The sequence below is a fragment of the Hypanus sabinus genome, chromosome 16 (genome assembly GCF_030144855.1).
Source record: "Hypanus sabinus isolate sHypSab1 chromosome 16, sHypSab1.hap1, whole genome shotgun sequence".
Taxonomy (NCBI): domain Eukaryota; kingdom Metazoa; phylum Chordata; class Chondrichthyes; order Myliobatiformes; family Dasyatidae; genus Hypanus; species Hypanus sabinus.
This window is the reverse complement of record NC_082721.1, coordinates 26,341,010-26,368,946: the sequence shown is the minus strand read 5'-3', so window position 1 is coordinate 26,368,946 and position 27,937 is coordinate 26,341,010. Positions and strand designations below refer to the sequence as shown.

General features: G+C 41.6%; 1 protein-coding gene across 5 annotated transcripts; it reads right to left on the bottom strand.

Moving 5' to 3' along the window:
- Positions 1–6,743: 6,743 nt before the first annotated feature.
- Positions 6,744–21,987, bottom strand: LOC132406128 (inositol-3-phosphate synthase 1-B-like). Of its 5 annotated transcripts, none has more exons than XM_059991365.1 (11): positions 21,763–21,987; positions 20,705–20,836; positions 15,747–15,908; positions 14,545–14,674; positions 12,886–13,079; positions 12,331–12,480; positions 11,119–11,334; positions 9,718–9,882; positions 8,795–8,908; positions 7,702–7,919; positions 6,744–7,232 (listed from the first exon to the last, which is right to left on the bottom strand). In XM_059991365.1, exons 2-11 carry the CDS (start codon positions 20,819–20,821, stop codon positions 7,046–7,048), a joined length of 1,653 nt encoding a protein of 550 aa, XP_059847348.1. In that variant the 5' UTR covers positions 20,822–20,836; positions 21,763–21,987; the 3' UTR covers positions 6,744–7,045. The 5 variants fall into 5 exon arrangements, with proteins under 5 accessions (XP_059847348.1, XP_059847349.1, XP_059847352.1 ...); XM_059991366.1 differs by lacking the exon at positions 21,763–21,987 and adding an exon at positions 21,272–21,501; XM_059991369.1 differs by lacking the exon at positions 21,763–21,987 and adding an exon at positions 16,600–16,677 and having other exon boundaries at positions 20,705–21,499.
- Between the last annotated feature and the right edge of the window lie 5,950 nt (positions 21,988–27,937).

The following is a 27,937-nucleotide window of genomic DNA, read 5'->3' as shown; positions in this document are numbered from 1 at the left end:
GTTGAACAGGGGAGACTATGGAGCCATGAGGGAGGAGCTGGCCAAAGTTGACTGGACGGATATCCTAGCAGAAAAGACAGTGGAACAGCAATGGCAGGTATTCTTGGGAATAATGCACAAGGTGCAAAATGAGTTCATCCCCCAGAGAAGGAAGGATTCAAAGAGGGGAAAGGGGCCACAGTGGTTGACAAAGGAAGTCAGAGATTGCATAGCATTAAAAAAAAGGAAGTATGACAGAGCTAAGGTGAGTGGGAGGACAGATGATTGGAAAGTTTTTAAGGAACAACAGAACTTAACTAAAAAGACAATACGGGGAGAAAAAATGAGCTATGAACGCAAGCTAGCCAGGAATATAAAGGAAGATATCAAAAGCTTTTTTAGGTATGTGAAGAGAAAGAAGATAGTTAAGAACAATGTTGGGCCCTTGAAGAATGAATTGGGTGAAATTGTTATGGGAAACAGAGAAATGGCAGAAGAATTTAATGAGTACCTTAGATCTGTTTTCACTAAGGAAGACACAAGCAATCTCCCAGATGTATGGATGGGCCAAGGACATAGGGTAACAGAGGAAATGAAACAGATTGACATTAGGAAGGAAACGGTGATGAGAAGACTGATGGGACTGAAGGCTGACAAATCCCCAGGTCCAGATGGTCTGCATCCTAGGGTACTAAAGGAGGTGGCCCTGGAAATTGCGGATGCATTGGTAATCATTTTCCAATGTTCCTTAGATTCAGGATCAGTTCCTGAGGATTGGAGAATAGCTAATGTTATCCCACATTTTAAGAAAGGAGGGAGGGAGAAAACAGAGAACTATCGTCCTGTCAGCTTAACATCAGTAGTGGGGAAGATGCTAGAGTCCATTATTAAGGATGAAATAGTGGCATATCTAGGTAGCAGTGATAGGATTGGGCTGAGCCAGCATGGATTTACCAAGGGTAAATCATGCTTGACTAATCTGTTGGAGTTTTTCGAGGATGTAACCAGGAAATTAGATGGGGGAGATCCAGTGGATGTAGTGTACCTCGATTTTCAGAAGGCATTTGATAAGGTCCCACATAGGAGATTGGTGGGTAAAATCAAAGCTCAGGGCATCGGGGGGAAGACATTGACATGGATAGAAAACTGGTTGGCAGATAGAAAGCAAAGGGTAGCGGTGAATGGGTGTTTCTCGAAATGGCAGGTGGTGACTAGTGGGGTATTGGGACCACAGCTGTTTACAATTTACGTCAACGATTTGGATGAAGGCATTGAAAATAACATCAGCAAATTTGCTGATGATACTAAGCTGGGTGGCAGTGTGACATGTGATGAGGATGTTAGGAGAATTCAGGGTGACTTGGATAGGCTGGGTGAGTGGGCAGATACTTGGCAGATGATGTTTAATGTGAATAAGTGTGAGGTTATCCACTTTGGGAGGAAGAACAAGAAGGCAGATTATTATCTGAATGGTGTAGAGTTAGGTAAGGGAGAAATACAAAGAGATCTAGGAGTCCTTGTTCATCAGTCACTGAAGGTGAATGAGCAAGTGCAGCAGGCAGTGAAGAAGGCTAATGGAATGTTGGCCTTTATTACAAAGGGAATTGAATACAAGAGCAAGGAAATCCTCTTGCATTTGTACAGAGTCCTGGTGAGACCACACCTGGAGTATTGTGTACAGTTTTGGTCTCCAGGGTTAAGGAAGGACATCCTGGCTGTAGAGGAAGTGCAGCATAGATTCACGAGGTTAATTCCTGGGATGTCTGGACTGTCTTACGCAGAGAGGTTAGAGAGACTGGGCTTGTACACGCTGGAATTAAGGAGATTGAGAGGGGATCTGATTGAAACATATAAGATTATTAAGAGATTTGACAAGATAGAGGCAGGAAATATGTTCCAGATGCTGGGAGAGTCCAGTACCAGAGGACATGGTTTGAGAATAAGGGGTAGGTCATTTAGGACAGAGTTAAGGAAAAACTTCTTCTCCCAGAGAGTTGTGGGGGTCTGGAATGCACTGCCTCGGAAGGTAGTGGAGGCCAATTCTCTGGATGCTTTCAAGAAGGAGCTAGATAGGTATCTTATGGATAGGGGAATCAAGGGATATGGGGACAAAGCAGGAACTGGGTATTGATGGTAGTTGATCAGCCATGATCTCAAAATGACAGTGCAGGCTCGAGGGGCCGAATGGTCTACTTCTGCACCTATTGTCTATTGTCTATAAGGACTCCTGCAGCAGTAAAATAGACAATGAAAGGCTTGTGTGTTTTTACCACACTTACTTTGGGATGAATGCCAGGAAGAGCTGATCACCTTGCAGCTTTGACAGTGCCAGCGCCATTGGGACATCAGAGGCCCAGCTGCCAGGGTTGTCTTCTGTTCATCACAGACACCTGTGTGACACGGGTGCTCAAGTGAGGGTGCTGCCAGCATCGCCCATTAATGAGAAGGTAAAGAACACCAAAACCTTGCTGGAGGCAGCCAACAGCAGCAGGATCCAGACTTACGAGGACAATGCAGGTGATGCTCTGCTTCAGTGGGTGACATTACACGTGGGACTGCATCCTGGCTATAGTGGCTGGATCTCTGCTCGGTGCAGATTTCCTGTGTGCCCAAGGACTGTAACTTGATTTTAAGAACTGCTGGTTTTTGGATGTCAAGGACATTGGGTCGTTACCCTGCTCTCCCAGTAAGTTCCCCACAACAACTCTGTCAAGTGCGTGCACCACGGAATGTGAGTTATTCGACTGCTGGGCGAATTCCCAGACCCCACCAAGGCCACATTCCTTACTACAGTCACAAAACGTGGGGTTGAGCACCACATTCCCACAGCTGGCCCACTGGTCCATGCCCACACACGTAGACTGGACCCAGAAAAGCTGGCATCGGCGAAGGCTGAGTTTGCCAACATGGAAAGACCCTCGTCAGAGGCTAATCCAGTGGCAAATTGGCTGTTTGGATTCAGAACTGGTTTGCGCGTAGAAGACAGAGGGTGGTGGTTGAATGGAAGGTATTGGAGCTAGAGCTCTGTAATTAGTGGGGATCTGTGCTGGGATCTATGCTGTTTGTGATGTATATAAATTATCTGGATGGAAGTGTAGCTGGGTGGGTTAGTAAATTTGCAGATGGTACCAACACGAGGCGAGCGAAGGTGAAGCAAGTTCAAGGGATGAACTGAGTTAGTACATTGCCAAAACAATGCAGATGGAGTGGACCATTCGGAGAGGAGAAGTCGAGGCAGAGGATCCCAATGCCTGTACAACTGGCTTGGGTGCGAGGTTGGATCGCTCTGGGTGCCAAGCAGATTTAGAGAAATCGAGAGTGGCCTTGGGCTTGGCAGCGAAATCTGGGCCCAGAGCAAGTCGCTGGGTGCCATGTTCTACGCCCAGAGCATCTCAAGGCAGTGATGGCCAGGTTCTTTTGCGAGGTACAAAATGCTGTTTCGACAATTTAAACGACAGGGCATCCAGATCAAAGGCAAGAGCCAATTTCACTCACTCTCCAACGCTGGTGACTGCTCTCTCCATGGTGCCGAGGCTACGACGGCAGCCCCCAGCTGCTACGTTCCACGTCTGCTAATATGATGGACTGATATTGAGGCTTGGGCCTACTGCAGGCTGCTCTGGGACTGATTTTAGTTCAGAAAATGTTGTTGCTTGCTTCTTTTGTTTGCATGATTTGTGCTATTTTTTCCCTTTCTCTGCGCGTCAGGTATGGGTCTTTATTTTTTTAAATTGGGTTTTGCCCAGTTTCTTGCTTTGCGTCTGCCTGTAAGCAAACAAATCTCAAAATTGTATCATTTATGTATTCTTTTATAATAAATGTACTTCGATTTGATTTGAAGATCGGTGGAGTTGAGGATAGTGTGGTAGACCAGCAAAGAATACAGCGCGACATAGATCAGTTGCAGATATGGGCAGAGAAATGGCAGATGGAGTTTAACTCAGATAAATGTGAGGTGTTGCACCTCAGAAAGGCAAATACAAGGAGACAGTACACTGTTAGGGGCAAGATCCTTTAGCAGTGTTGCTGAGTGGAGATCTTGGTGGTAGAGACAAATACGTTAGAGGCTTCTGAGAGATGTTTGGCTAGGGGCATGGATGCGAGAAAGATGGAGGGATGTGGACGTGGGGTAGGTAGGAGGGATTAGTGTTTGGGTGTTTTTGATTCGCTTTTTAGCTGGTTCAGCACAACATTGTGGGTCGAATGGCCTGTTTCTGAGCTTATCTGTTCTATGATTCTGAGATAGAGTGGTGTGTTATGTACCCGTGTCATGTGACTGGGGTTGAAGCTATACTGGACTTGAGGTAATGGTCTTGTGATGGTGGAGTGACGTCATTTTCCCGCCAGTAGAGGTCATGTGACAAGTTTTTTTTACAGGGTATAAAAGGAGGACCCCTCCTTGTGAGGAGGGACAGTTCGTGGCTGGATTTGCCATTTTGACTCCATGCCACTGCGTGATTTAATGTGATGACGCAGTTTAGTTGAAAGATGAAGTTTTATCTAATGCCTAAAGTTTAAAAGGTCATTGCCAGCAGTTTCTTTACAATACTGCTAGTTGAGAATCAGTGGAGAGTGGAGATCGGAGTTCGGGAGTTAAAAATCGAGGAGATTCGATTTCGACAGTGAAACAGGTTTGACCTTGTTTGATCCTTATTCGGAAGGAATTCATTGACTGTTCTCGTGCTAATCCCTGCGAAATAGCAGAAAGGATTGGGAATAGTTCTGTAAAGGAAAGGTCAGTGCCTTTAAGCCATTTCATTACGTAAATTCTTCGTGGGAAAAGTTCGATTTGGGAACCGAAACAACACAACGTGAAAGAGAATTTAAATCATCTTAAAAAATCTCCCCCTTAAATGGACTGTGAGCATTTTGAACTTTTGCAAAATTACTTTGAAGAACTGTTTTGGCAACATCGCTTTAAGAACTGTTTAAGCTTCATTGCTTTAAGGACTGTTTAAGCTGCCGCACAGCAGCTGATTTCCGGTTATGTTAGTGATTTGTTTACTTTTGGTGGGTTTGTTTTCAGTGTTTAATAAACGTGTTATTTGTTATAAAAACTCCTACCTAACTCATATTTATTGTTGCCTGAATCCGTAACAGGTGGGTGTGGTGTATATGGATTTTAGTAAGGCATCTACTATGAAAGGCTCATTCAGAAGATCAGGAGGCATGGGATCCATGGAAACCAGACTACATGGATTCGGGATTGGCTTTCCCGTGGAAGGCTGGCGTTGGTGTAGATGGAGCACACTCCGCCTGGAGGCCAGTGTTCTGTGGGGATCTGTCCTGGGACCTCTGCTCTTTGTGATTTTTATTAGAAGTGGAAGTGTAAGTTTGTAGATGAAATGAAAGCTGGCGGTGCTGTGGGTAGTGTAGAACACTGTCACAGGTTACAATGGGACATTGATAGGATGCAGAGCTAGAGCTGGGCTGAGAAATGGCAGATGTAGTTCAATGTGGAAAATTGATAAGTGATTTACTTTGGAAGGTTGAACTTAAAGCCAGAACATCGTGTTAATGGCAGCATTCTTAGCTGTCAGGAGCAACGGAGGCATGTTGAAGTCCACATCCAAGCTGCCATGCCATTTGATAGGACGGCTAAGAAAGCGTATGGTGGCTTGGCCTTCATTAGCCATGGGATAATGTTGAGAAACTCCATAAAATCCTGGTTAGACCACACTTAGAATATTGTGTTCATTTCTGGTCACCTCATCAACAAGAGAGATTGGAAACTTCAGTGTGTAATAGGCAATTTACAAGGATGTTGCCTGGATTGGAGAGCATGCTTTACGAGGATAGGTGAGAAAACTAGAGCTTATTTCTCTTTGGAGCAAAAGAATATGAGAGGTGACGACATAAATGCACAAGAGGCATAGATCAAATGGACAGCCAGTCAATTTTCCCCCCCAGGACAGAAATAGCTAATACAAGGTGACTGGAGCAAAGTTAATGGGGGGGCGGTGGGGAAAGAGAAAAAGGGGTCATATCAGGCACAATTTAAAAAAAAAGGGTGGTAGGTGTATGGAACATACTGCTGGGGTTAGTGGTAGAAGCAGAGGCAGAGAACATTAGGGACATTTACTAGACCCTTAGGGCACAGGCATAAGTGGGAGGGGAAGGGAAGGGTTAGATTGACCTCAGGAGTAAGTTAAAAGGTTGCCACATCATGATGGCCCGATACAGTTGTGTATCTTCTATGTATGGTGATACAGGAGCTCTCCAGCTCTTAATAGCAGAGCAAGCTAACTGGTTTACATTTGATTAAATTTTCACTTCAAAGAATGGGTAATCAGTTAAAATGATAGTTTATAAAAGATGTAATCCACATCTTTCATCTTTACATGTTTTAAAATATTCTCCGTTAGTAGAACAAACAGCTCCAGAATTTAGTCCATGGAAAATGAAACCCTTCTGTTAGGCTGACAAACCAGTGGCCTCCCATATTATTACATGTGACAACATACATCCAGCTCCTATTAATTAGATGACTATCATACTAATAGTAGCCCAGTGATGTAAAGCAGGCATACAAAAATGACTATAACAATTCTAGGTTCTGAGGCTTCAAAAAGAAGGAATCTAATAATACAAGCCTGAATTTTAAGATTAAAAAGGATTTTAAAATGTTATTCTAAAGCAGTTTGCTTGAAATCATGAGGAACTACAGAAACCCAACTCACAAAACCAAAAATATCCATTTAGAAGACTCACTAAACACAACACAACAAAGCACTAGGCCCAAAATAAATTCACAGTAATCAAAGTCAAGATGAAGGATTTTATTTTAGAGTTCCTAGCATCTCGTTAACTCTTTAGATCATGCTCTTGGTAGAAAACAACTTGAGACAAATGGGTTATTAATACATTTAAAATTAAAACTATATCCCATATCCCGCACTTCCAACAATAAACTAGGTTTATAAACAGCCCCATATCTTGGATGGTTGTAATATGTAACAATAGTTAAGGAGAACATCAAATACAGATGTAGAATAGTTCTGATCCATTATCCAAAAGCTTAGATGATCAGAAATAACCCGACAATGTTTCAATATTATCTGTAAAGTTAATTAACACAGCCGTTTGTATAACCATTTATGATATGGTTCTTGTTGAGGATGCTGTTAAGTTTTGCAGTTTTGTGAGGTACAGGCTGAGCTGCCGAGTGGTCATTTAACCGGGTACTCATGAAACTTCTTTGCATCTTGTGTTCTAGGAGCATGTGGTTCTGAGGAGGAAGAGCCAGACAGGCCCTAGAAAAAGAAGTGAAATCCACATTACTCATTAACTCCATACCACCTTAATCCAAGGATAGCTAGTGTCTTGATGGTGCATCTTTCCAGTCCACCCCCATTCATCAGCCACTTGTGTGTAATGTAAAGGCTACAGTCCCATCCTCGTTAGCACAATCAAAGCACTTTTCCTCCTAAAGGCCTAATGCTTTGATCCAATACTGAACAAAGGATCACTGAATCACTTAGGTGGTAAAATAAATTTCTCCATTAAAACTTCAGTGAACCTTGATATTCAAGTCACCCAGTCCAATTTCTTTGATCCATAATGATGCTCTCCCTGTTCCCTACCCTCAACACCTCAGACACTACTTTTACTGACACATCTTCAAAGTGTGAACCAATTTGGAGTTCACTAGTCCATACCCCCCACCCCCAATATCCCCTTTCACTTTATCACAGAAGGAAGAAGATTGTTCCAAGCACATACCTCAAAATATTTTCAATACATGTCCTTTGCCTGAAAAGAGAATTAACAACTGGTGTTCCATTTGGCACCACTGGGGCCTTGCAGAGGTAGCTGAGAATTGAGAGAACGCTGTGGAATGTTTGAAATTCTGTGTCTGATTCAGTTCGGAATGTTATCCTTTGGCAGAGCTCAGTCAGGATTACCAGATCCAGAATAAGAGGACTGGCAAGCAGGGAATCCTGAATGGAATTTAAAAAAAAACAAACATACAATTAGGGCTCCTTTATAACATATTCAATGGTTTAAGTGAACTTCAAGTGTTTGGTCACAAAGATGGGCCTCCAACTTAAAACTGATTATAGTTAATGTATAAACCATAAACAAAAAAGCTGAAAGAAATTAGGTGGCCATGGACAAAAAAAATTAAAAAGCAAGGAAATCATTAAGGCCCAATGACCCAAATCATACAGTTTGTGGTAGCTACACACCATGGTTACACAGACCCTTGGAACTCTTGGAATTAATAGAACCTTTGGAAAACAAAAGACTAGGTGGACTCTCACAATTTGAAAGGGAAATTATGTTTTGACAAATCTGCAGTATTATGCAAGGTTTTAATCAGCAGAATTTTTAAGGGCAAACCAATCCAAGTAGTATGCATAGACTTTCAGTATGCCCTTGAACAAGGGTGCAGAAAGATCATTAAACATAGTAAGTGACTATGGTATTGGTAATATGATGTACAGTGAACAGAAGGAAGAAGAATCATTTAGGTTTGAGAACTGGTACACTGCAGAATAGTGAATAGCTGGTGTCTAGTCACCTATTTACATAATTTATACAAGGGCAATAAAAGCATTACATCCAAGTTCACCAATGATACAAAGCTATGCGGTGGTGTGGGATGTTAGGAGAATGTAGAGAGGCCAAGGGAATAAGCAAGGACTTAGTAGAAGAGATAAACACAATGGGGGGGGGGGGGGAATAATGGGGAAAATGCTCAAATTTCACAACGCTTGAAGAGGATACTTTTCATTCGTTCTTCTAATGGTATTAAAAAGAATCTACCCTCCAGCCTCTTCAAGAGCACCAATATTCGCCACTTGACACGAACCTCACAAGTGTTATGGAGGACAATGGTGTTGGTGCCTCCCATCATGATCTCAGATGTATACTCGTCCATTGCACGCTTACTATCTCCAACGTACGGGACATATTTAATTACAACCTAAAAAGGGTGGATAAACAAAAAAAAACCATGAGGATAATTAGTCCACTAATGCCCCTTTCAAGTTTATAAGCTTCACATTCAAGGATTGCCAGGTAACTTGTGTCATGTTTAGAAAATGTATTGCTATCATATCAAAATTTAAATGAAAGTTAGCTTAAATCCCCAGGTCCTAAGCCAACTTCATGTTGCAATCACAACTTTTTTTTTCACAAAATTGGGGAGGTGGGGGGAAAGGAACTTAAATTAATAAAGAGGTCCCAAGCTCAAGCTTGTTAACTTCACAACATTTCCTGCAGCTTTGAAGATGACAGTGGAATTTCCATCTCCAATCGAGGAGCTCATTTGGGGCACTGAGTCTATGGCAACCCATAACAATACCATTTCCACATTAATTTTCCCTCTAATCCAGGAGTTCCCAACCTGGGGTCCACGGACACTTTGCTCAATGGTCATGGTCCATGGCATGAAAATGGTTGGGCAACCCCTCTCTAATCTATTCTTCATGCATTTCAATCAGACTAGGGGCAATTTACAATGGCAGATTAACCCCCCAACTTCATTCCTGCAATGGGATGTGTATGGTCACCTGATCAAAGGAAACCCTGTTACCGCGATGAGTTTCCAGAGGCCAAGAGTGACCCGCATCACTGGAACTACAAGACAGTGGCTCTCCTAGCCATTTGCTGATGTCATCCTTGATTTCACAAGTGCAGTTTGATAAGCAGCAGTAACTGGCAAATTGACAGGTTTCAATTCAAAATAAACCAGCGATTTTGTGGACAGAGCAAAGCTCTTTTGGTACTTACACAATGGTCTGGCTTCTCAGATGGCCTGTACAGAATAGGATTGGATTGAACCATGTCGTCTACAACATTGCTCTTTGAGATCTCCTTTGACCTGAACTGTTCTGGGGCAGAAAGATTCTTCCCATCGTTGTTGCCCAAATGGTTATAACTGACAATTGAGACAGTCTGCAAGGAAAATAAAAGTTTAGCACTGACGTGACCAGTCAATCAGTTTTTATTCTCATCCATATTGGAAAAACCTTTGTTATTCCTGTACCAAATAACTGAAATCAGAGGCATAATCATCAGCACAATCTACTAAGCAATGAACTCAGCTAAAAACTTCCAAGAACACAATAACCATGATTTTAAGCAGCAAGGCATTGCTAATAAATGGCACAACACTTGACATTAAACTCTACACCATATGGGGCCAGTGTATAAAATATAGTCAGCCTATTTTGTCAGCCAATACATTAAGTTCCCCTTCATCTAAAATAATTCCACAACAGCCTGCCTAAATTCTGGGACCAATGCTTCCTCTAGCGATGATAGCCACCAAAAAATGCTGACACTGATAAGCTTAAATCTTTCTATAAGTAGAAGCACTATACAATTACACAGCTCAGCTACAAAACATCGGGGTTTCTGTTTTGCAGCCTAATTCCAGAACAAGTTACAGCTTCATTGTTGATTATAAATAGATCAATGTTGCTCCCACTTTCACCTTTTGTTTTAGAAGTGAAGGCTTTGTTTTTTAGATAATATATAACTCCCCAGCAGCTAATTCATACCAGTCCACTCATCACAACCAAGCCATATCCTGCTTGCACTGATAACACGCTGTATCCTGCTTGTACTGATAACACAGGTACACCCATACACAATGTAAAAAGTAAACAGAATCAAACACTTTCCTCTATGCTGCACGGGTGCGTGGCCGTGCAGTAGCTGAAATGCTCCTGTGCACATGGCCTTTGTTGCTGTGCAGCTAGAAAAGGTTTACAAGGCTGGAAACATTTTCTTTGTACTGTATTTCATTATTCCCTTTGATTAACAAATATCCAAAGTGTGTGATTTTTCAAATTTCATTCTAAATATTCACAGTAGGTAAATATTACAAAAAAAGTTTAAAGTGCCACCAAGCTGTGTAAAAATCTCCTGCTCAGGGCAATGGCTGGTCCACACAGCTGTAAAAACAAAAATATAGAGGGAATGTTGGAAACAAAGCAATTATTTCCAGTTGCCTTCCAGCTAACATGAGAACCATGCTATTCAGTTCATTTCAAATTTGTAGTATGTTAAGATTTGCTGAATCAGTACAAGTAAAATAATTTATTGCTCTTGAAGTACTGAATAGGCAAAAAAAGACAGGAGAGAGTACAGTTCACTTATTAGAAATGTCAGAACAGAGCTTCTCACCTTTAGTCCAGCACTGACCAGAAAATCCACCAGAACAGACTTGATTTTAGTCTGGCCAGATTTGAAGTCATCACCCCCAATAAACACCTTGTGTTTGATGGCAAGATCAATGACTCCTGGCACAAAGGTGTTCTGTGGTGAACCATTGATGTAGGCACAGCCCTCCAAAATGCTGGCCACAGCAAACATAGATGATGGTGATACCTCTCCTCCACACTGCAGATGACAGAAAGAAAGAAGGAAGGAACCAAGTTATAATTACCACTGCATGCTTTTAGACATTCTGACAAGCTCAGCTGATAACCTCATGACCTTGAGGCAGCTTGGCAGCCTGAACAGAAACCTATCCTGAAGGGTCTTGAATCTGAAGCATTAACTCCAGCCACTTACCATGGATGTCGGACCCATTGAGTGTTTCCAACATTCTTTTATTTGCCCATCATGAACCTTCAGCAAAATGTTTATTCATGAATCGCAAACAGTTGTCTTGTGGGAACAACAGGTTATTAAGAAGGCAAACAGAATGTTGGCCTTAATTGCTAGAGGGATTGAATTCAAGAGCAGGGAGATCATGCTGCAACTATACAGGGTACTGGTGAGGCTGCACTTGGAGTACTGTGTGCAGTTCTGGTCTCCATACTTGAGGAAGGATATACTGGCTTTGGAGGCAGTACAGAGGATGTTCACCAGGTTGATTCCAGGGATGAAGGGGTTAATCTATGAGGAGAGACTGAGTTGCCTGGGACTATACTCTCTGGAATTCAGAAGAATGAGACATACAAAATTTTGAAAGGGATAAGACAGAATTAGGAAAGTGGTTTCCATTGATAGGCTAGACTAGAACTAGGGCACATTGCCTCAAGATTCGGGGAGAAGATTGAGAACAGACGAGAAGAAACTGTTTCTCCCCCCCACCCAGAGAGTGGTGAATCTGTGGAATTCTCTGCCCAGGGAAGCTGTTGAGTCTTTCTCATTAAATATATTTAAGATACTATATAAAAACCTATCTAACTGTACAAGAATTAAGGGTTATGGGGAAAAAAGGCAGGCAGATGGAACTGAGTTTACAGACAGATCAGCTATGATCTTACTGAATGGCGGGGCAGGCTCGATGGGCCAGATAGCCTACTCCTGCCCCTATTTCTTATGTTCATGCTTTTATTCAGTTATACTAGATTTTTAAAAAAAGCACATTTTTCTAAAAGTCTTTACCTCAATTGTCTTCATTAAGTTTCCTGCTGTATCATTTACTCCACGAGAAACTTCACAGAAGCGCTCCGTATTTGCTGTCCATAGAACAATCACTTTGTTAACGCCGCTCTTTGCCTTGAAGTCCCTGATATCTTTCCTAATTTGCTCCACCTTCAGAAAACAAATTGAAAATTCCGCTGTCAAGACGCCCGATGGCCAAACTATTTTGAAACCAATTACACAAAAAATTACACAATCTCCTCTGCTACATCATTTGTTTCCAATTGAGATACGATTCAAAAGAAACAGTATTTGTTGTCGTTCCTCATCACTAGCTCTCTTGTGCTCTCAGTTTTTAAAGAATAACTTAATCAGGATATTTACCCATTAGGGGGTACAAGACCACTGCAAAGAAACCCAGCAATGCTGCCACTACTTTATTCACAGGCACTAGAGTACCATATGAACCTTGGCAGTGACAGCCAATGTTGCTTGTTCTGTAAGGATTGCCATTAAAGAATACAATCTGTGGTATTCTTCATGTCCTACCATCTTAACCAGCAAGTATTTCTGTACCTGCTCCTTTTTGGAACCGTGAAGTACATTATCTGCCCGTGCTCCCTGATTAGCAGCAATGAATTCTGGAAGGTAAACAGAAGGCCGAGGTTGGAACTTTCTCATGTGAGGCCTCAGCTGTTCTTGAAGTTGCCAGTCCAGGACCTGAGCTCTCTCCATGGCATCACAAAGATTCATTGACGAGATATCCCAGCCTAGAAAATACAGTTCAAGTTTTGTAGTGTCTGTAACAAAACTTCATAACTTCAGCATTCATATCTTCAGACCACCAAGCACGCCAGAGCCAATACATTCTATTAAACTCTTCTGAAACGGTTTAAACCCAAAACTTTTTCTGTAACTTTGATTGGATGTGATATCAGAAAGGTAGGTAGAATAGCATTCAGGAAGTTTCTAATCTGTAGATATCTGAAAAAGTGTGATCTAGGAAAATTATATTTATTAGACAACTGTTCAAAAAACATAAAACAATCATCCATAAATAAATCACAAAAATATGTTATTCCTTTTGTTTTCCATAACAAAAAGGCTTGATCAATTCTAGATGGTTGGAAAAAAGTTAGATATAATAGAGCGTGACAGGATAAATTTATTCAATCCAAAAAAATTTATGAAATTGAAACCATATTCATATTGTATGTTTAACTATTGGATTTATCATTTATTTATTCAGTTTAGTAAATACAAAGGGAAGCCCAGCTCCTAGAATAGAAGCCAACGAAAACCCCTGTACAGACTCCCGCTCGAGGTTCATCCATCGTGGAGATTGAGTTTCATCCAACACTTTGTGTCCAAAACATTAAATATCAAATATTAATACATTGAATCTGGTGTCCCATTTACATAAATCAATGCAGGTATTGATCAAGACATGCAAATAAGTTAATCATTTTAATCTTAGTGCAATGGTGAATTCTGCTTGAGACACTGAAATAAAGCCAAAATGTTTTATATCTATGCATTCAGACAGCAATCATACAGAGCTGGAAAGCTGCACAACACAAGGATAAAGCCATCAAATTCAAAGTTATATTCAAGTCCTAGGTTAATTCTATCTCCAGACACACAAGCAGATATACTATATGTACTGTTGGACAAAAATGATAAAATTCCTCACACATCACACCGTTTACTATCATCCTGCCAATATTCAAACTGAAACACATGAAAAACTAAGTTAAATCACCTTTCTCTTAGATTCCTTCTTCAGCCCTTTACCTGTGACCATCCCCTCCCAGCTTCAGTTCAAGCCCCCCCGCAGTCCAGCCCACCTTATCACCTGTCAGCTTGTACCCATTCCCCTCCTCCCACCACCTTCCGTTCCCTTCCCTTCCAGTCCCGAAGCAATATCTCAGCCTGAAACATCAACTGTGTTTTCCCCTATGCTCCCCGACTTGCTGAGTTCCTCCAGCACTGTGTGTTGCTTAAAATTTCCAGCATCTGCAGAGTCTCTTGTGTTTAAACCTATGTAGGCAGCAAACATCAAGTCTTTATTGGAATGGGACATAACAGAAATTATTCTGCCAAGCAACTCTCAATGTGTTTTGAATGTTCTGATACAACCATCAGTCTTGTCTCTGCTCCTAATGGATCTCACACCCCTACTCTGGGCAAAGTAAGCCATTCATACGATGGAAACTTATGGGAGATGGTACCCACCATCAAAAACTATATCATTTGGATTCACGGTAGGCAACAGGTCTTTGAAAGGCATGTAGATATCCCCAGCAGGACCAGCTCCGATGCATACTGTTGAGGCTTGAAACAGGGATCCATAGTAGTTAGCAACCTGTTTGTTAGCAAACAAAGGAGAGAGGAGAGAAAAAGATTAAGATGTCAAGCTAAATCAAATCAGCTTTCATAAACAAAGCACTTGAATGTGGTATCTAAATAAAAGCTTAGTACAGTGTATGAAGTAACAGCTATGTGGAATTTCTGTCAAAGCACAGCCATTTACAAGCTTTGTCACCTTGGGATTGGGGAAAAGGGGAAAGAATAGTAAAAAACCCAGGATTTCCTCCCTTATCCAAGTAGGGTCATAGTGTCAAGAGCTATTCAGGACAGAAACAGACCCAACAATGAAATCTAGGAAGCAACACTCTGAAAGCTTGACAGTATTCCACACTCAGTCCTAAACAAAGAATTGCTGCCCATTACACTGCTGGCATTTACAGCAACAACGAAGGTCCTCCATCTCTGGCGGTGCTCAGAGCCTCTTTCATCATGTCGGTAGCTTCCTCATGGTTTTCATTACTGTCAGTCATGTAGGTCCTGGGTGGAGACTCGAGGATACAACCGCACTCAGGTGTATGAGGAATCTTCATTGCTGTTTCTGTTACAATTTTGTTCGACCAATCAGGGTTGTTAGTCCTGAACCTGAAGGACTGGTGAATCACCCTTAGCCTGGCCTCTACCCTTAGACCTGCTTAGCATGGGCAACCCTACCAAAAGCCAAAGCATAAAGCCTCGACTCCAGCCAATACAGTTTTGTGTCAGAGGCATGCAAGCCTCCTAACCGCGACAAGGAGGTGGTCCACTTGGGGGCCTAAACAAAGAGCTGATGTGATATAGGATTGTGGGTTTTATATCTTGATGGCCTTAATACTTCAGGATAAAAAGTATTAACAAAATATTTATTAGTTAGTTAAACTATGACTCTTGGGATCAGTGAAGTTTACATGGTGCAATGGGAAAATGCTCAGTATATACTCTAGAACTCAAATTTGCAAGTTTACAACCTCAGAAAACAGCGTATTTGAAACATGAACACACCAAAGACGTCTCAAATATTCCCATCCCTTTAAATTCTACCTGAAATCCTAGAAGAGAAATTCAGCGAGATTAAGTGTTGCAAAACCAACCTTCTTTCCTGTTTTGGTCATCCAGTGAAGTCCCAACTTGTTGGCCAGAACTGCTGCCGTTACAGTGCTGCCATTATTACCACCCCATCCAACTAGCATCACGCCAAGCTTTGGCACATTTCTCTCCGTGCGGAAGGTGAATTTGGTTGAGCATGGCTTCACCTAGTCAGAGCCCAAACACAAACAGATCATTTAAAATAAAATCCAAACTCCATTTCCATCAAGGCAAGTAGGCTTGTCAAGCTTTGGCAATGGATTTCAGAGTCAGCATTCGCCCCTTCTGGCGACAAGTCAACTCTAAAAGCCACAACAAGGCTGGTGCAGCAGCTGTACGCAAGCTTTCCCCACTATTTGCCTTGATGAGTAAGAATGAAAATATGGCCTTGGATGAAGATGCACTCAATACTAAAATGGGGATTGAGAAATCCCAAGTTGAACTGTATTCAAGCAGGTACAAGAACAAGGCAGAGGGAGACCTGGATGAACATCTCACAAGAAAGGATTCTTTATGAAACCAGGTCCTATGGTATATTGAAGAGATTCAAAACATCTTTACATGTGTGAAAGTAAACTGCATATTCTGAGAGAGAAAGAAAACTGCATATTGTGACAGAAAGAAAGAGGAAGAAATCTAACCAACCCAGAAAAAAAAAATGTAAACCCACAAAACTAAAGTTTGATGAAATGGAGTCCTTATCAGGCCCAACCAGTATTACCCAAATTATATTTGACTTGCTAATGAAATCACAATATTTCTCTAGCAAAATGCATTCAACTGATGGAATATTGAAATGTTCTTAAAAGGGCTCCCTAGCAATGCTTAAAACTAGAAATATTGCAGAAAAAATCTCACCCATTGCTACCAAAACATAGTCAGACACGATTTATGATCTGTCACCTTAACGCTCGGGATCAAACGACTTTATTTTACCTAGAAATGTCACAAGCAGCATTAACCACAACAGGACATGTGCTTAATAAGTTAAACGTAGCCAAAGTACAACAGGAAAATAAAACAACCATATTTGGTTTGCAGATTAAGGAGAAGAAATACTGGCATTCAGGTTGCTCCAAGTAGCTGTTCACTACTGAACATTTTCTGTTTGAATGGATCCAGAATTTAGATCACTGAAAGACAGCTCATAATCTAACTGGAATCTTCTGACGGAGGAAGCAATGGTCTTTGTTTTCAAATAAAACGTAGTAACCTATAATGGTTTTGGGACTGACCAATATGGGAATTTATTTATATTTTCCTGTTTGGAAATAACACAAAAGGCTTGCAATTATACTGCATCTTTTATGATCTCAGTACATTTACAAAGTGCATATAACCAATGAACTTTTTTTTAAAAAGCGTGTATTCGCTGATGTAATATAGTTAATACAACAAGTGCCAGTATTCAATAATGACCAGATAACTTTTTATAAAAAGGCATTTGTTGAGGGATAAATATTGACCTGGATACCGGGATTAATTTCCCTGCTCTTCTTCAAAATAGCGTCGTGGGATCTTTTAATCCACCTGAGAGCAGAACAGATAAACATCAAAACAACGTGCTTTATCTATTCAGTTTGGAAGGAACCAGCTTCTCAGAGGAAAGCAATTTAACACATTGTACACAACTTCCATACACCAAGGATTAAACACATGTTTGTAGATGCAGTGTTCAGGGTTCTGCTTCAAACAGGCAACTGATACACCATCAAAACCAATGGACGCCCGAGAAGTCATTCCTAAGTGATTGAATGAAAAGGCAGCTGTGATCTGGCCATTCAAATAAAACTGTTATGAAGCAATTTCATGCATGCTATTCCTTCACTGTATAAAAGAATTAAAGCACCACGGTACATTCTAAAGGCTCAGTTAAAAATATTCAAAACACATACTTAACATGTTGGATTATTTTTGTAAAACCTTAATTACTGTATTAACCAGGGTTTCCACAGTTGTTCTGCTGTGAATTCAGTCAAAGATTAAAAATTAAGCTTTTGAAGGGTCTGACTGGCTGGTGGGCCTCCATTATACTGTCCTACAGCATGGGAAACAACTTCTGAAATAGCATGACAGAAGGTGATGGTTAATCTTTCAGCTAATTACTCTTTACAGATGCACAAGGCTGCAATATGTGAAGGCTGCATGGATAAATGAAGTTTGCAACAATTGCTATTGAGAAAACCGAGTTATTGGGAATGCACTCAAACTTTACAAACTGGGCCATTACAGCAATTACTGCTTCAAATAACACTGGACAACAAAGACTTTGCTCCCTGAATACTTCTGGATATACCTCATGAATTTTATGCTGCTAATCATGGAAAAAACCACTATGAAATTTCCCTATCAGAGACCATTTTTAAAAAATCCTACACATTTGTTATTTCAATTTATAATCCAAGTTAATTAAAACATTGCCCACAATGCAAGCTAAAAAGTTTTCTATATGTGCGTAGAATGGGCTGCCTGCAACGGTGGTGGAGGTGGATACTATAGGGTCTTTTAAAGGACTTTTAGATAGGTACATGGAGCTTAGAAAGATAGAGGGCTATGGAGAAGTCTAGTAATTTCTATGGTAGGGACATGTTTGGCACAACTTTGTGGGCCGAAGGGCCTGTATTGTGCTGTAGGTTTTCTGTGTTTGCCCTGGCATGCTTGGGCAGGGCAGATGCTCTGGGCAGGACTGGTTATAGAAAGGCTGTAAATTTCCATGAAGGATTCTGAGAAAAATCATTGAAAATTTTCTTGGCAACTAAGAGCACCAAACTACGTGCAGCTGGTTGACAACATACTTCAAGCATACAAAACCATGAAGTGCAACATAACACTGAAAATTAATTTCCAGCATTCCAATTTAGACTTCCTCCCTGCAAATCTTGGCACAGTCAGTGTCAAACACGACAAAAAGTTTCACTAGGGCATTGCGGTCACTGAGAAACTGTACCAGGGCAACTGGAATCGATCAATGCTGGCTGATCGTTGGGCACTTAAGCAAGAAAAATGAAAATAATCAACTAATCATTTAGTTTCATTGAACTATTGCAAAGCTTCAGTACTATTGTACAATTAAATGTATTACTTTCAATTAATTTCTTGTTTCTCCAAATTCATACGTGATACACAAGTAGCCAGAAATTATATTTTTGTTCAGCTTCATAAACCAAAAAAGCAACACTTTCAAAAATATTTGTTGTCCAGTGTAATTAGAAATTGAGTTTGCTTCTTTTGTGCCACTTTTTCCCTCTCAACAGAGAAACAGCTGTTGGGATCAAAAGCTCTTTTTTTTCTCTCTGCCATATTCTGAAATCAGACACTCATCCCCTGTAATAAGCCTTTTTTTTTTGACAGGGCTAAGCCACTGGGAAATGGGAACAGATAGTAATGAAGAGTCAAGCATAGGCATAATGACCTTTGCATTAAGATTCTGCTCCAAAACAGTATGTTGCTAATTGAAAACTCCAGCTAAGTAATGTTTAACACCCTCACCCAGCAACACACTGGTTTTCCAGTAATTCTTCCACTTGAGATCACCAGGATCACACTGAAAAAGAAAATCGCATCTGATCCGCAACTAATACCAGCATTCAGTGATAAACAGACAATATCCACATCACATTTCCCATGATGAATTCTTTGTCTGGTTTTAGCGCAAGCTGTCACGGTCAAATACGTATCTGATTAATGCCAAAATATTGACAGAGCCTTCTTTCCCACCACCCCCAGCATTGAGTGAGCAAATAACTATTCCATCTTTTCATTTACAAGTCAATTTAGTTTTACTAAAATGTGCACAAACAGCTTCTTCAATTCTATGGGCTGAATTTTCCACTGTTCTTGATAGTGCACAGTTTAGAGGTGTCTGTGCAGATATATAGCATTTTTATTAACTGATCATTCTTAATGTGCAAACTTCAACAATAAACAGTCTGGAGTTTCATCTGTGGGATCAGCCAACATCCACAGGGAAATTTGGGTGTGAAGTCCAGAGGATACAAGGAAAGGAAGAAGGGGAAAAAAAGAGATAATTATCCGAAGCTTGGGCTAACTTGGTTTTCCTCTGATTCATGGAGAGAGGCAGAATTCAGCAGCCAGCTGTGCCACTGGCTCAAAGCTCCAGCAACCTGACATTTGATCATGACTTTGACTACTAAATACATGGAATCTGCATGCATTTCCCATGACTACACAAATTGCACCCCGGTACTGCAGTTTCTTCCCACATTAAGATATATTAATTGCCTACTGTAAATGATCTTTAGTGTAGGTGAGTAGAATGAAAGAGTAGGTTTGTAGGGTAAAAGATGGGAAGACAGGATTGCTCTGAGAGGGCGTAGACTTACTGAGCTAAGTGACAATCTGCACTGCAAATAAATTAAGAGCTTCAATCGCTCGATTATATACATTTATAACCTGCAGTTAGGAAGACTGTGTAAAACAAGTCACTTCACAGATTGCCAACCAAAAATGACACCTATCCTTGCTGCTTGTTCAGCCAATAAAAGCAACTCTTAATATCACTCCTCACAGCATTTTAAGTAGTAGATTAGGTTTCTCAGCAAGTTAGGATGAGCAATTGGATTGAAATTCAGTAACAAAGTAGAGGTGTTTTGAAAGTAGAGACAATGAAACTCAAAACCCCAACTCCTTGGGCCAAGGAATAAAAGTCAAAAGGCAAAACACTTTTTTTAAAAAAACAAAAAGGAAAAGAATGAACAAGAAGCAGGATTCCTTCATGTCTCACACAACCAAATCTTAAGATATTGAATGCTACTGTAGCTAGACTTGTGCACAAGATGGAATGTGGTACTCAAAAGATCTAGAAACTAGTACTGCTCAGGACAAGGATCTGTTATTAATTGAATCTCATGTACAAATTTAAAGAGCCTGGGATGTCACCACAATACTCACCTTGCTGACAATCCAGCTCACAGCAACAACAGTCAGAAAACAGATGCCTTACCTTAATAGTTCCATTCTCTTCGTAGACCTGTGTGGTCTGATAGGGATATTCTGCCTCAATGTAATCCTTGGTGTAAGTCAGGTCTGGGCTATCAACAATAAATTTCTCCGCCATCATCAGTTGGTAAGGCTCCTTAAAAAGGAATTTGGAAGTCAAGAGTGGTTTTGAAAACACAGTGAAGCACCAGAATTAAACAGCAACCTATTTGTCAACTTAAGGTCATGGCTGGGAGTAGATCAAACTTTCTAAATTGTATTAAAAAGTAAGGCAGTCAGAGACAAGTCACTAACATGCAAAACAGGGATCTAAGTTGTGATGTCCTGTCAACTGGAGTACTGTAAAGAATGCCCAAATTTTAATTAAATCAATTTTGATTAAATAACTATGCCCAAGTTCCCCTGAACATGCAAATCCCTATTATTAGTATATGCTGCTAAAAGGCTCCAGATTTAGAACTTAATGGAGATTACCGAAAAGTAAGAAGATCCCCTCCCTTCCCACAACTAGCGTCTTCCTGAAAGAGAAGCGAGGTTGGAAATAAAGAAATAAAGAAAATGTTTTCCAGACCTTCCATTTTCCTCATGATCAGTTCAGACCATAGATCATTTTTCCTGCTCTTTCGTTCCTGGAGAAATGTCTTTGCACCAGTCTCTTTATTTAAAAATCAGACCTGGGTTTTATTCAATAACTATTCAAACAGAAAAACTCGCCCAGAGAGGACGAGTCCCAGTGAGGAGCACAACATGTTCAGCACAGAAGCTCAATGGAAGTCGGTACAATACCGGCTTTGAATTAGAGAATTTGCCCCCCCCCCCCCTGCAATAGGGGTGCCCTTTGTTCTATAAGCACCACACCCCATTCTCTTCCCCCCGCACCCCCCAAGATGACCGAAGGTAGTAGACCACCCCGCCCACCCGGACGTTCCAGCGTGGCTTTGACCGTCCCCACTTCTCGGGCAGCAGCTGCCGGTGCCCTCCCCTCGCCAGCGGGCCTGACCGCCATTACAGAGCTGCTGAGAGAAACTCCCCTCCCCCCACGTCCCGGGGACCAGCCATTACCGGTTCTCTCTCTCTCAGGGCGTCGACTACTGCCGCCGGCCGATGGGGACTGCTCCGCGTCACCTTGGGATCTAGATTCAGCCACCAGACTTCGTCGAGCCGACCCTCGCCTCTGACAGCCCGCTACCGCCGGCCTCCTTAATATAGAGAGTCAGCCTTCCCTTCCCCGGTTACCTCATCCAGCACAGGGCGGAGCGAGCGGGCAGGAAGACGGGCCACTGACCTCGTCCCTTTCTGCTAGGCAAGCAAATCACCCGTTCCTATCGCAACTGCTCTTTGGAAAGGAGGTCGTGGCTCACCAGAGAGTAAACAATCTTGCTTTAAAGAGCCGGGCAGAGTTTTAGTTGTATTTTTCCAAGCCCATCCTCTGTGCCTGTAATCTGATCTATGAAAACTTCTTATGTAATCTGATTGGTATTTAATCTATAACTCTTCAGGCAATGCAAAGGCTCATGCAACTTCATAGAGAAAAAATAGAACGTTCTGGAAAACTTGTATTTTTCCATGACCTGGTTTACATAATAACCATGTAACAATTACGGCACAGAAACAGGCCATCTCGGCCCTTCTAGTCCGTGCCGAACACTTACTCTCACCTAGTCCCACTGACCTGCACTCAGCCCATAACCCTCCATTCCTTTCCTCTCCATATACCTATCCATTATATTAATTTTTGAAGTAAATAATCATCGCACATCTAATTTTAGAAGTAAGAAAATGGTTACTGTTGAAACTCTTAAGTATGCTCAGAAACAAATCGGAACATTTAATATATACCATTTCCTTTGTTTTAAAATTACATGAATACGTAGCAGAGCTGTGATGGTGAATGTTTGATCAGGTGGTTAAGTATAGTAGTTAGAATTTGGTATGAAGAAGCTTTATCAATTAGGATTAGGGGTCAGAGATGGGGTTGGGGCTGGAGATGCGATTGCTGTGGCGAAAGTGCAGAAGAGATTCACCAGGATGTTGCCTGGATTGAAGGACTTTAGTTATAGAAAAGATTGAATTGGGTGCACTTGTTTTCCCTTAAAGCAAAGGAGATTCAGGCGTCACCTAAAGAAAAAAGACATATACTATGAGAAGAGGTGTTAAACAGCAAGCTTAAGGTGAGGGAAGATGCTTTAAGAGGATCTGAGGGAAAAGCTTTTCACACAGTTGCTGAAATCTATGAATGCATGGCCAGTGATAGTGGAGGCTAACACGATCACAATGTTTAAGAGGCACTTAGATGGGCATTTGAGCAGGCCAGGTTTCAGGATGTAGATCGAATGCAGGAAATGGGATCACTATAGCTAGGTACGGTGGTTGACACAGAAGGCTCTGTTTCTGTACTGTGTATTTCTTATATTCTGTGATTGTCTAGGAATTAGCTGAATTTTATTTTGGCCACCTTTAATGTCAACCATTAGAATTGATAGATAGCCTCTGTCCATTGTCACCAAAGCTACAAAATTGTCATTGAGCACGATTGTCCAGTGGTCAGTGGTGTCCAACAGAGGGGAATGAATATTGCTGACTGCTCGTCAGCAGAACTAGGTTAGGAAATTCACTGTGCAACTCATATTTAATTGAAGCTCGCACCTTATTGTCTCTGCACAAACAACAACATAACTTTGTTGATCCTGGGCCAACAGCTTAGAAGATGAATTTTACCGTTCCCTCTGTACCAACACTTACTCAGACCACTTTTCCAATTTACATCACCGAAATAGGGGATCTCCACTGGACAGGTGATCGATCCTTTCTTCTCCCATCCTGGCGTGGGGGTTCTTCCTCACGATGGTGGGTCTCAGGAGTTATTGCCGATAGCACACTCGAAGTGTTCAATTTTATACTTGTTCCTTACCAATTCAAACATTGCATTCCAGTGGCATTGGCTGTATGTCATCTGATTGACCTTTAACACCTTTTTATTGGCTCCGCTCCATTAATTGCCCTCTTCCTGTCAAGTGACAGTCAGTAATTTATGGCTGTTTGTTCTCTTCAGTAACCAGCTCAAATTGCTCCAGGCAGGCACCAACCCCAACATTCACAAACCTGCTCGTTATGTCCAACCAAAGTACATCTCACAAATAACTTCTTATTTGGAAATGATTTCTAGTCACACGGATTACCTGAGGTATCATTGAGTCTTCTTTAAAACATTGAAAGCAAAGCAGTTTCATCTCACAAAATGGAGGTAAAACCATTCCACAAAATGGCAGCCTCCATCTCCAAGCACATGGCAGAAACAAAGACAATTGATCTGTCTGCTTCCAATGTCCTTGACCCATTTGAGATCGATGTTTTCTTCTATATTTTAAATCCACCATGCCAACAGATATCTTCTAATATTACCTAATCTGACTGAAGAAATAAAGACGGATGAAGATGGGGGTAAAGTAGGGTTGTCAACTTTCTCACTCTCAAATAAGGGATAAAAGGTGGGGTGCTGCGGCGGTGTGGGTATGGTGCAGGCCCGGGGTGAAGAGACTGAGGGGGCTGGCAGCTAGCAGATGGTAACAGGGGCCTTTTTCAAAAGAGAGAGGGAGAGGGAGAGAGAGACAACAACCCTGAATAGGTAAACAAATCCAATATATGAACCATGTATACATATCTTCAGTGTTATATATGAAATGTAACACCAAATTATAACAAAGCACAATACAGAGCATAATCTGACTACCAGTCAGACATGAAATAACACCAAATAACCCTATCTGTGTTTGCCTATAGAGTAGACATATAATCACTGCAAAAGAGGAAAAGGTGGGGTGGTGGGGGACGACTCACCAAGTCTACTTTTTCCGCGATTTTGTCATTTTCTGCTGTAGATTTCACGAAGAGTGCACCAATATTGCTTGTACCTTTAGCTAGTGTGGCCTTCTTGTGCACTTCTGCGGAAGCATGCTGGGTTAGGTCATTCTCACCTACATGGCCAATTGAGAATTCCTGACGGCATAAAGTACAGAAGGCCTTCGTCGATGTCGAGTCACTGCTGATGGGCTTAACCCACGTCTTTTTTGCTTCCCATTGCTTCTTATAGCTGCACAGTCTTTCCTTTTTTGGAGATTTATCCATGTTGGCACATGCCAAACCGACCGAAAAACACCAGACGTTACTGAAACTTTGTTTTGGCAGGAATTGGCAAAATATAGCACACAACTGATGCGCATAAGGGGGCCTGTGAGCGGATGACAGGTGAGTCACTCGTGCGTGGCTCCAACAGCAGATGTAACACGGACACACGCTGTTGTATCAGATCTAGGATCTATCTGTAAGTGTGCCCTCTGGAGATTACAAAGTAGTAACAGTCAAATATGGGACAAGGGCGGTGCCATATGGGACAAACCAATTTAGCCCAATATACGGGACGTCCCAGCTAATACGGGAGAGTTGCCAACCCTAGGTGGGAGAGTAAAACACACTGACACTGATTCACAGAATTTGTAGGAATTTTGAAATAAAAGAGAATGCGGGAGATACTCAGCAGTTCATGTATCACACTATACTCTTTGGTAGTTCTTTACACTGTTTACACTACTGAAAAATGGAAATTGAGCTCATATGCACCACTAGTGCTGGCAGCCCATCCACACTCATGAGCCTCCGAGTGAAGAAGCTTCCCCTCATGTTCCCCTTAAACATTTCACCTTTCACCTTTAACACATGACCTCTGGTTCTAGTCGCACACAATCTCAGTGGAAAAAGCCTGCTTGCATTACCCAATCTATACCCCTCATAATTTTGTATACCTCCATCAAATCTCCTCTTAAACTACTACATTCCAAGGAATAAAGTCCTAACCTATTCAATTGTTCCTTATAACTCTGGTCCTCCAGCATCTGTGTAAATCTTCTCTGTACCGTTTCAACATTTGGATCTTTCCAGTAGGTAAGAGACCAAGACTGCACACAGTACTCAAAAGTGGCCTCGCCAATATCTAATACAACTTCAACATAACATCCTGTCTCCTATACTCAATACTTTGATTTATGAAGGCCAATGTGCCAAAAGCTTTCTTTACAACCCAATCTGTCTGTGACACCACTTTCAAAGACTTATGGCTGTGTATTTCCAGATCCCTTTTTTCCACTGATCTCCTCAGTTAACTACCATTCAATGTGTAAGACCTTGGTCTTATCATGGTTTGTCTTTCCCAAGCTCGACACCTTGATCTTGTCTGCACTAAATTTCATCTGCTATTTTTCAGCCCATTTTTCCTGCTGGTCCGGCTTTCACTGCAAGCTCTGATAATCTTTCTTGCTGTCTACTACATGCTCAATCTTGCTGTCATCCAGTTAACTACTTTCTCATCCAGATTGCTGATATAGATGACAAACAACAATGGACACAGCACCAATCCCTGCTGCACTCCGCTGGTCACAGGCCACCAGTAAGAGAAGGAACCATCTACTACCATTCTCTGGCTTTTCTCATAAAGCCAATGTCTAATCCAATTTACCACCTCATCTTGAATGCCAAGTGAATCTTCTTGACCAACCTCCCACAAGGGACCTTGTCAAAAGCCTTGCTAAAGTTCATATAGAAAATATCCACTGCCTTGCCTTCATCAACTTTCCTGGTAACTTTGTCAGAAAACCCTATAAGATTGGTTAGACATGACCTACCACGCACAAAGGCATACTGCAATCCTTAATCAGTCCATGTCTATCCAAATACTTAAACATCCAGTCCCTTAGAATACCTTCCAAATAATTTTCCCACTACTGACGTCAGGCTCACTGGCCTATAATTACTATTAGGGCCTTTCTTAAACAGCAGAACAACACTGGCTATTCTCCAATGCTCTGGTACCTCACCTATCACTAAGAATGATATAAGTATCTCTGCTAGGGCTCGGCAATTTCTTCACTTGCCTCCCGCAGGATCCAAGGGAACACTTTGTCAGACCCTAGGGATGATCCACCCTAATTTGCCTCAAGACAGTAAACACCTCCTCCTTTGTAATCTGAATAATGTCCATGAAGTTGACGCCACTTTGCCTCATCCCTACAGGTTCTGAGACCATTCCTGAATAAATACAGATGCCAAAAATTCATTTAAGATCTCCCCCATCACTTTTGGCTCCACGCATGGATTACCATTCTGATCTTCCGGAGGACAACCTCATGCCTTCTTTTTGCCCTCCAGATTTTTCCTTAAGTGCCCTCTTGCATTTTTTGTACTCCATAAGCACCTCACTTGTTTCTACCTGCCTATACCTGCTAAAGCACTTCCTTTTCTTCTTAAACAAGGCCTCAATACCTCTTGGAAACTAAGTTTTCCTAAACCTGTTATCTTTACCTTTTATTCTGACAAGCTTTGTACTCTCAAAATTTCACTTTTGAAGGCCTTTCACTTACCAAGTACACCTTTGACAGAAAGTAGCCTGTTCCAATTCACACTTGGCCAGATCCTTTCTGATACCATCAACATTGGCCTTTTCCCAATTTAGCATCTCAACCCGCGAATCAGACCTATCTTTTTCCATATTTATTTTGAAACTAATAGCATTATGATCACTAACTGTACAGAGTTCCCCTACTCCAAAGTCTGTCACCCGCACTGTCTCATTCCCTAATAGCAGATCAAGTATTGCCCACTCTCTTGTTGGGACTTCTATGTACCAATTAAAGAGTCTTTTCCGACAAACTGTATACCATCTAGTCTTTTACAGTATGGAAGGCCCAGTCAATATGTGGAAAATTAAAATCACCTACTAAATTTGACTAAAAACACCTATTTTTTGAGATAAGTTGTGTTAGCTCATAGCCACAAACAGTGAGGGGTTGAATGATGGTAAGGCGCATTCAGGGGATGAGCAGGAATGGTGTGTTGCAGGATCGATGCAGGTGGAGTGAGCCACTTGGAGAGGTAAAGTTGGGGCAGAGGAGATTCGATGCCTATACAACTGGCAAGGGAGCAAGGTAGGATCACTCAGGGCGCTGAGCTGATTTTGAAGAGCTTGAGAGTGTTTTTGGGCTGGGCAGCGAAATCTGGTCCCAGAGTGAGTTGTTGGGTGACACTGTTTAGGCCCCGAGCACTTTGCAGCACCTGGGTTCTCGTGTGAGGTATGATCTGCTGTTTAGACAACTTAAACACTGGGCCAGATCAAAGGTGAGAGCTGATTTTCCTTGTTCATGTCTCTCTCCAAGGCGCCAGAGCCCTTCGTTGTTCCATTGTTTAATCA